This window comes from Medicago sativa, chromosome 7 (genome assembly GCF_051527215.1).
Source record: "Medicago sativa cultivar Bolivia chromosome 7, Bolivia_mono, whole genome shotgun sequence".
In the NCBI taxonomy this organism is placed as follows: Eukaryota; Viridiplantae; Streptophyta; class Magnoliopsida; order Fabales; family Fabaceae; genus Medicago; species Medicago sativa.
The window spans coordinates 93,572,479-93,583,076 of NC_140755.1; the positions used below are offsets into that span (position 1 = coordinate 93,572,479).

General features: G+C 35.3%; 1 protein-coding gene across 1 annotated transcript; it reads right to left on the minus strand.

The window, feature by feature from the left end:
- Positions 1-146: 146 nt before the first annotated feature.
- Positions 147-7,446, minus strand: LOC146910446 (Tetratricopeptide repeat (TPR)-like superfamily protein). Its single transcript, XM_085727135.1, has 12 exons — positions 6,990-7,446; positions 6,143-6,230; positions 5,705-5,909; positions 4,909-5,016; positions 4,538-4,702; positions 3,824-4,399; positions 2,572-2,637; positions 2,363-2,443; positions 1,715-1,812; positions 1,251-1,464; positions 957-1,017; positions 147-804 (listed from the first exon to the last, which is right to left on the minus strand). Exons 1-12 carry the CDS (start codon positions 7,411-7,413, stop codon positions 464-466), a joined length of 2,427 nt encoding a protein of 808 aa, XP_085583261.1. The 5' UTR covers positions 7,414-7,446; the 3' UTR covers positions 147-463.
- Between the last annotated feature and the right edge of the window lie 3,152 nt (positions 7,447-10,598).

Genomic DNA, 10,598 nt, shown 5'->3' on the forward strand with positions numbered 1-10,598 from the left:
ACCTTCTTTTTTACATTGGTGTTGTCTTCGTCTTTATATTGTTTATTCTTGTTTCGGGAAAGAGTGCTTTTAATTTGCTTGAGTTAAACTTGTAATTAAGAACAAGAACAACTGAGACAAAAAAAAAAATATTGAAAAGTAAATACTGAAGAAAACATATGATTTTATTCAATTCTGTGAAAGTTATATTTTGGATACAAAATGCATTTGCAGCTATACCATATGATTATATACACATCGAAGCAGCTGCTTTTTTTTTTACTCATCGATGCAACTGCTTTTTTTTACTCATCAAAGCAGCTTGTGGCAGGGAAAAAATTAGCTTATCTAACATTTTTACATAACTCCTATGAGTTCTTATCATATATAAACAATGAAGAGATCATCAACTCTGTAAAAAAAATATGAAGAACAATGAAGAGATCATCAACTCTGTAAAAAAATATGAAGAGGTCATCAAATACTATTTTATGTTTGACTTCCTCTGCAACCAACGGTGTAATGATTTTTTGGTGACCTTCAATCTTTGTAGAACTGCAGGTCTCCTTGTGTGAAACCCCATTGATGTGGGTAATGCATTCTCTCCTGGGAGTGCTTCTATGGTGAGATTAGAAAATTTGGGGTTTTGTAACTTTGGTGTGTGAATAGGTGCGAATCTGGTTGTGGCTGGAAGAGCCTCGAGCCCCAGTTCATTCGTAAGAAGTTTTACCATAGCCTCTTGCACAACTAATATCTCTTTGGATGGATTTTCATCTGCTTTGGAAGCTCCTATGATGATCAAGACGTCATCCTTCACTGAATGCCCTGTATTCAGAACGGTCAACAGCGTATTTAGTTGCACGTTTTTCTGTGGTCTCAACTTGCTTACTTTGTTGGTTCATATGAGTTATGACTATGAATGCTTATGTAAACAAAAGGCTATGTAAAAATGAGCATGCAATGAAGTCATTACATACCAATAGCGTAGTTCTCTTTTATCATTCGAAGAACTGCAAGAATCACCAGGCGGGCTTCAACCTATTGACACAGAAGGTTTGATGACAAAAATTAAGAATTAAGACTTCATAAAGATTAAATATTGCATACAAGCTATTGTTTTATTTTCTAAATTAAGAGTTGCGACTGAAACCCAGAGAAGATATGGAAACAAATGACGTGCTTTTTAAGAAATGTTATCAACAAAAATTGTACTTTTGAGTCATGCTTGTGACAGATTTATGCAAAATAATAGCCGAGGAATTTATTCACACCTTTGTGAGCCCTTGAACATCAATTGCCAGGATGTCAGCTACCCTCTTTAACAGGTGTGACGCAATTTTTTCAAGAAGTAAACTTTGAGGTCTCTCTATTTCAGATTTCTTGCTGGAAGAAAATTCTTCTCCTTCGTACTCTTCGTTGTCTTGTATCACTCCTTCACACCACTCCTCAATCAGCTCCTCAAGATAGTAGTCATTTGGTTTGTACCTATAAGACATATGTTATTGAGTTTAAAACCGAAGCAGTGTCCGTGTCAAAGGATATTCTGGCCATTTTTTAAAAGATTCATTGCAGGCAGCTGCACTTGTATGCATATATAGGTTGAAACCGTTAATCGGCTATACCTTTTCATGAAACCATTAAACATGGACCAAACATGGTACACGTGACATTTTTCAGGTATGCATCGAAAAGATAATTAGTACAGGTCAATTGTAGAGAAAATAAGCCAACATACCCCGCCTTTCGCATATCTTGATATATAGCTAGGCACTGTTGCACTTCACGTAAGGATCCGTACTTACTGCGTGCCCTTAGAAGTGTATTATATGTCACCTGAGAAGATAATTAACAAAGTTACAAAACTAAAAGAGATTAACTTGATTAAGCATATTCTCTGTTTTTTCTCCGATCCAAGAAATTTGTGATTTCCATTTACTATATGCATTGTCTGTCATTTCTTTTCTAACCTTGGAAACTGTGAGCAACCTAGAGAAAATGGAATGAAGGTATGATAGAAAGAATACGAAAAAATAGAAATACATTAGTATTGAAAACTAAAACAGAAAATGGGGAACAAAATTCTCCCTAAAGGTGTCCCCTTCACAACGGATCTCTCATTTCACTTAAAAACTATCAAATGCACTGATTGCATCTCCCTAGTATTTATCTAATCAATTATATTGTATCCCTCCATTGTAATCCGTTCTAACTACCTAATCTAACGATACATCCTAACAGAAACGCTGAGTAGATATATCAACCATGATTTTAATGGAGGAGGAATCTTAGAGCAGCAGCATCCATATTGCATTGAGTTAGTAGATAGATCTAAGTTTATGATTTTGGGAAAAATAGAACCATAACATGATAACAACTCACTCACCAAATTTGGATGCGTCCCATAGCTTTTCATTTCTCTATATAATGTTAATGCCTGCGTAAAATTCTTACTTTCGACACAAACCTGTAAAGCAAAAGGAAATTTTCCTATATGTCAAAATCCAAGTAATTTTGAGATTATGAAAAAATGCACCCTTCAAGTGTGCAAATAATTTTATAAAATGAAATGACTAATTTAACAAGACTTTGGACCTTAATGGCTGTTGTATATGAAATAACATCCGGTTTAATTCCAGCATCAACCATGGTTCTCAAAATCTGCAAGCAGGCATGGTCATCCCATCAGAGAGCTGATTTCATATTATCATAACATGATAAAATTAAGCAAAGGATAATAGTTTGTACTCTATGCATACAAGTATTCAGAGACTATTATTTCTTAGTTATTATTAGGGAATATGGCTTTCTCTCAGATATGACTTCATGTTAAGGTTTTCGAATTGAAGAATGGTAAGATGCCTTTAATTTTTTTTGACAGCTGCAATGTAAACATGACAGGTCACAATGACTTTTTCATGCAGCTACAGATTTGCACATAGTAAATCATTTACTTTTCACCATCTTGGAAGGATTTTCCTATTCATCTATTCCATCCCTCCGCGGTCTAAACCAATAGTCATTTTTCTAATTATTGATCAAGGTATCAAATCATACATTCAATCAATAACAAACAAAAATTGAACATATTGGGCAATTTATGGGTAACAAATACTTTTAATTGCTCTCACTTTTTGTGGTGTTACTAAATAGTTCAAGGGACGGCCCCAGACATGTATTGCTATGTGGGCATTGGCCTTCACTACTTTTGGAAGCAAAATAAAAAATATATGATTTTTTTTTTTTATTTTGCTTCCAAAAGTAGTGAAGTATGACTAAATGATTAAGGCCCACACTATAAATTATAAAATAGATATATTCAATTAATAATTGCTAGGTTGGATGCGTGATCTAGGTTCGAACTTGGGATCTTCTACTTATGTGTGTGAGTTTTCAAATGGTTATTGTCACTTCGTCTGTCTACCCAAAAAAAATGAATAATACTTAATCACCAAATCAACAAATTGCAGAACTAGAACCCCAATTCCAGGCAAAAAAACAGAAATGAGAAACCCTAATTCGAGAGAGAAGCAACAACCACACCGTCTTGCAGGAACTTGGAGCTTTGATTTCCTTCTCAATTCATTAATTTTCATTGACATTGTAAATGAGAAAATCATCGCCTGTGTGTGTGTGTGTGTGTTGCCTACACTGTTTAAAATTTCTGGGTCTGTCCCCGAGTTCAATTGGTACATAAAAAATGTCAAATATGATTAGAAACCAATAATTTCCCTGTAGAAAAGTTACCATAACACCAATTCAAACACAACTTCACTGACAATATTTCCAAAATATCATGCAAAATCGAAGAAAAAACATTGTATTCTAATTATTTAATTTTTTTTACCTCAATGACACCATCCACATTTTCTGATGCGCCACATATATTTATCAAAATTGACCAGCTTATTTGATTCGGGGAAAGACCCACTGTTCTCATCTCGTTGATTAACGCTTTTGCTTGATAGTAATTAGTACCACAGGCCTTCAGTAAAATATTGTATGTTGTTGTAGTGGGTGTGAAAGGGAACCTCTCAGTAAAGCTCAAGATATGTGAACTAGAAATGCCGGTTGGCACTGTGGTAACATTATGCATGCCTCCCTGCTCTGAATTGCTATTGCAGCTTTCATCTAAGGGCACTAACATCTTACTTCCCTTCCATGAGTGGAAAAAGCGAAAAGCCCTGTCATATTGGCAACCTTCAACACATGCATGTAAAATTATGTTGAAACACTGTGTATTTGGTTCACAGCCAGCCAAAAGCATTTCTTCAAATAATTGAATTGCCTGCTCAACAAGCCCTGCATGTGCACAGGCATTGATTAATGATGACCACGCAACAGTATTAAGAGACACGCCAGCAGACAGCATGTCGCGCTTGATTTTTAGAGCCATTTGCCACAATTTTGCATCTGCAAAGACCTGATATCGGCACCAGTCAGCACATGCCAAATAGCTTGTACAATAATGTATTACATATTCCTTCAAGAAGAAGATTCTAGTAGGTAGCACGTAAAATCAATGAAACTATGGCAATTCTATTGATCTACCCTAATATACCTTTATAATTGTGCTGTAGGTGAAAACATCTAATTTCAGCTGTCCCAATGATTCCAAATGCTTAAGTTCCCTATACATGTCTTGAGCCACGTCAACTCTTCCAGCAACACAGCAAGCTTTCAGTAGGATGTTATAGGATGCCATATCAGGTTTCAGGCCTAGCTTCTGGGTTTGTAGAAATAATTCAACAAATATTCAGCATTTGCTCAGGCAAGAACGGTAAAAAAACAAGTGATGCTTGAAGCAAGTTTTCAGAATCACAATTAAACCATATCAGTTCTAGAATTCTTTTCTTTTCATGATTCAAATTTGTATGTATATATGTAATATGTATATATGCCACAATAATATTTGTGGACAGCATGAGTCACCTGCATATTCTGATATAGATTTAACGAGTAGCTGAGATCATGGGCATTCACATTCATGAGACTGTTGAACACATATATATTTGGAGTGATTTTCTGATTAAGCAAATCCTGCAACAGCAAATGTGCAAAATCAAATTCTATAATACACAACTGAGAAGTGAATAAACAGTACAAGACTTTAACAGAACAATAAAGTTTAAACTTCATATTTTGAAAATCTAAGACAACACTTTCGGAAACATGCAAATGTCAGGCCAAATCACAGAATAAGTTAAAAAATTGTTAAAATTTAATTACTACTTCTATGCCCCTATCTACGCTGAGGAATAATCTCTTTCTCGTAGTTGCCTTTTACTGCTTTAAATTCAACTAAACCACGGTGATCAAAATGATTACATATTTATTATGAGTAAGTAGCAATAAAACAATCCTTGTAGTGTAAAGCAGTGTTGCTAAAATTTTACTATTTTATCTTTCTTGTAAGTTAACAATCAATTGGCTGCATACATAATATTTTTTTTATTGAAAATGCCATTTGATCCATATCAACATTTCTCTTAATTAAAAATAACTCCATGTCTCATCTATGAATGTTCAGTAAAGTGAAAAGGGGCAAGAGCAAAAAAATGAATCAACATGTGGGCTGTAACTGGTAAGTAAAGGGCGTTTGCATCATCATAGCTACATCTCGGAATGTAAAGTACTAAAATAAAACCCATAATTCTTTAATAGGCCCTCTGATGTAAGTCTTTGTATACAAGTTTAAGTAAGAAAATATAAACTGATTGAAAAATACCTCATATATGTACCTAGATTTCATGAAATCGCCACAGAGACCACAAGCGTCAATTATTGCCCGGTATATGTACATATTGGGACCTTTCAAGTTCTTTTTCAATGCATCGTAAGCTTTTAGAGCAGAAACCAAATCCCTCCTTTTGCCGAATTCAGATATGATGCTACAAAATAATACAGGTGCTTGTGGAAGAAGTGACGCATACCTGAAAAATGTGAAACTCCGTATAAAACAAAATGAATATATATAGGATACTATATGAACTACTTAGAACTCCCCAGGAAGCAGCAGTTTAGAAAATATAAATTAACTAATGACACAAGAAAAACATAACCAGCAGAAGTGTAGAACTACTTATAAAAAATCGAAGACTACAGATTTCAATGGCATCAATATCAATGTGCTTAAGAAATCGAAACAATATAAAATCATACATACCTCACAGCTAAAGTTGGTTTACGACTAAGAATACATCTTTTTATAATGTCAGATGGCTGAACAAGTTTTGCAATTGATAACTGGAAACCTGAAGGAAGAAATCCAAGTATTTTAATTTATCACATCGAAAAAAGTCAATCACAAAGAAACTAATCCGTTCATAAACACTATAGCTTTGTATCTATGGCAAGGCCAAACCAATAGGTATTACTTCTATCGTATAATGATTAAAGTAGATTTGTGTGGTTAACGGTCTTCTCTCACCATGTTGGTATGTTTGGTTCCACTTCTAGAGGGGTCATAATTGATTATGGGGTTGTAGAATTGATTCTAACATGTTTGGTTGCTTTCGAACAAAATTGATTTTGCAATCAGAATTGACTCTACTTGAAGTTAGGATTTGTAGCTTTTGATTCTAGAATTGATTTTTACACACAAATTTAAAGTTTAACTCACTTTTACATGAATGTGTCATAAAGAAACTAATCAATTTTCCAGAATCATCAATTCACTCAAAATCAATTCTTGTCACCGCAGAACCAAACATAAGTAGCATTTGAACTTATACTGTATCATTTTCGTTCTCATTTTTACCCTCATTATCATAATTGAAAATATGTCATTTAAATTTATTAGTCTGTTAAGCCACTAATTGCACCAAACACTTAAAATTCAATCTACATGTTTAATCGATATCAACTAACTTATCCGTTATCTATTATCAGCTAATTAATCTGCCATATGTTCTTTTTACTGAATAACACATTCTAGAACTAGAATTGATTGCTACTAAAAACAAATAGAATGGAACAAGAAATTGAACAAATATAGAAAATAGAGAAATTACGTGAGAGAACCTCCATCAATTCAACAGCTTCTTCCATATGACCACACTTAACCATATGACCACACTCATTAGCAATGGCGGAAGCATCAAGATGAGTAGAGAGAGAAATCTCAGCAAGACCTTCAACTTTATTCAAACTGTCAATCACAGTCCGAACATTTCTGTCTTGGATACCAATCAGGACCGCATTGGCCAAGAGCTCAACATCCACATCGGAATCGGAATCAAGCTCGCCGTGTAAGACAGTTTCAAATTCTTTGAGAACGAGAGGGGTTTGAAGAAGGGAAGTAGAATTGTTCCGTGGAGAGAGGTTTGGAAGAGAGGATTTGTGTGATTTGATTATGGTGTGGCGGTGTTGAGGAGTGGAAGATGAGGATGAACGTGGAGTGATGATGGATGAACCGAGGATCACAAAATCTCTCATTCTTTGCGAACCGTTTGTTTATTTTGGTTGAAATTGTGTTAAAGGATATGATGATGGGTTTATATGGGTTTTGGATTGGATTTCTTATTTATTTATTTAGCTTTCTATGGATGGAAATGATGGTGTCCTTACGAATATTATCATGAAAATTACTCTTCTCCCAACAAAAAACAACGATCCACAAGGACTGTGTTAATTTCAATTCCAGCAAGCTCGTTATACGTTAGGATGTTTAAAGTTCGTAATTGGTTGCCCTAGGCAGTAAAGTTTGGTTTTAATCAGATTTGATTAAAGTAGAAAGAGTTCGAACGAAAATTATATTGAGATGAATGATTAAGCCGGTGAATCCACTATTGCTCTATATGAAAGGTCTACCTCTCTCTACTCTCAATTACTACTCAGTTTTTACGATAAATTAACTAAGTGGTTTTGATCAATCTCTTGACTCAAAACCCTTTCCTAAGTTATAACCCTATTAATCTCTTAACGTGATTGAATAACCGCGGAAGCAATATTGGAACGTTAATTCATATATCATAACCCTCAATTTCCTATCTCTAGGCTCCTAGTGTTGAGTTAAACAAAATTACTATTTCAGGATTAAAAGCTAGGGCTAGTATTCATTCAATTCCTAAGATCAATTCATGTGATTGCAAGAAGCTAGGGCTAGTAGTCATACAAAACAATAATCATGAAAAGCAATAAACACAAGTAATTCTGAATAAAAACTGAATAGCATTGATTATAGAGAGAGTTCAACTACAAAATCATATATTACAAGAGTTTCATCATGGCTTAACCAAACTAAAGGTTTAGCTACTCATAGCTAAACAATCATAAGAATTAAGAAATAACAAGAGAAAACATACATAAATCTAACCAACGGGGTGTTGGTATGAGATTCAGGGCTCGTTCCTTGGTCTCCTGTCGTCCTTAGTGCTCAAAATCGCAATAATAATCAGTACCCAAAACCCTTGCTAGCAGCTGGATATTTATAGAAAGAAAATTAGGGTTTCAGAAAAGCCCATCATCGTGCCACGTTACGGGACCATCGTGGCACGATGCCTTCATTAATCTGACGTGGCAGCAAGTTCATCAACCCATCGTGGCACGTTGCGTATTCCTTCGTGCCACGAAATTTCCAGAATGTCACCATGAACTCCACATCGTTCCAACGTGCCACGACCAGTTACCAACGTGGCACGTTTGCTTATACTTGGGCAATATTTTCCTGTTTTCTCAAAGTTTCTTCTCTTGAGCTCTTGTTCCTGTTTTGGTTTGATTTCACCATGAATTCATTGCAGTTGACTCTCTAAATGCTATAATAAAGACCTAAATATGACTAAGAAACTAATGTTGATGCACTGTCATCACAACCCCAAACTTAAACCATTCCTTGTCCTCAAGGAATCAAATTTGCAAATGGAAAGATCGCAGTGAGATAACAACTTACCAGCCAATGATATGCTTAAAAAGTTCACTCCTTCCCGGTGTAATGATGTACCGGATGCCTAGCTCATACCTCCAAATCCACAACTCCACGCAATTGTTTGAATAGGGTCACACAATCATCATGCAAGTCTGCTGTATTACCATAAGCTTGAAAAATTTCTAAACTGTCAATCAAAGTCAGAGTCAAGTACACACTTTTAAGGTCTTTCAAGGTTATAACGGGGCTTAGGTGAAAGGTGGATATAATTTGGGAAGTAGTGTTATAAACAATGAAGTTAAGCTCATACTACTTGGGTATCTTTGGTAACATCACAGAAAACCAATCCTTCCTTTCAAATTGAACATAGAAGAGTACTAGAGAACTTTTATTCTTTTAAGACATATAAGCATTGTTGGTCTCATATACAAGATTCTTTTCTTTTCATTTTTTTTCTGCACATTCTCAAGTGCTTTTCAAGAGATAAAATATAAAAAAATTCCATTTCCTTTCTCTTGGTTCTCAAGTACCCCCACCCCAAACTTAGTAAGTTGCTAATTCCAGAAGCAACCCCAAACTTGAACATTTCACATAACCTAAAGAGCTTACTTCAAACAAATAATTGGGACATTCATTCCTAAGGTCTTATGGGTTTGTAAAATGTCTCGTCACCGAACAAAAATGATCTATACCTAATGGCTCAAATTGGCTTTACAAAGGATAAATAATGCATAAATTAAGGTAGGCTCAAAAAGGCTCAAGGTACCAAGCACTTTGCCTTAGTGTGTACAAAACAAGACCAATCAACAAATAGAGAAATATCGCAAGTTCTAGAAACAGCAGTTGCATGGAACACTCATATATGTAAAATTGGAAAAATAAAAATTTGGCTATGGACCTTACAAGTTGAGGTATCTGGGAGTTGTGGCTACCTATTTCCTTTGCCGTACACTTCCCTTTGAATCAATTAGGCATCATCCTCCTTGAACTCTTTGGCATATCATTGGTATAGCACTGTTATGAGACTGATAAATATCCACAAACAAACAGATTCATTAATAATAAACACAGGAAAGCATCACAAACGGGGGCAATAAAGTTAAACAACAACGCACCAACATAATGTTCAAACGGAATAAAAAGTACATCAAAATAAAAGGAATAAGTTACAAAAAGCTGAAAAATAAAATTGGACTCCAAGTCCATCACTGCTCATCATCATCAGTGGCCTCCGGATCAGCTTGCAAGCCAGCAAACAATTCATTCACGCTCTAATTACTAGTTGCCTTCCCATGAGCGAAGTTGGATTGAAGACGACCCTCTTTGTCACCAGCACTTCTATGGTAAGATTTCCAATAAGTAGGTGCTTGTTGGTAGTTTGGTTGATGGGGGGTTCTGGAATGTTTATTGAATGCAGAGGTCGTTTGTGGAGTTAGGGTTGACGGTTTTTAGATTTTTTTGAAGCTTAGAAGGGTAATGAAGATGAAGATTTATAAGGGTGATTGAGTTGAGTGGTAAGGGAGGAATGAGAGGAGATTTTTGGCAAGGTCTTGATAAGGGGTTTTGGAGAAAATGGTGAAAATTTTGTGAGATGGGTATATAAGGGAGAGCAATTGTGCCATGATTTTTAGGTCAAGGTAGCATCGTGTCGCGATTATAAACCATCGTGCCACGATCATAGTTTCTCCAGCAAACGTGCCACGATTTGGAAACACTCGTGCCACGAATTTTCCAGTGGCTTCCATCCTGATTTTAG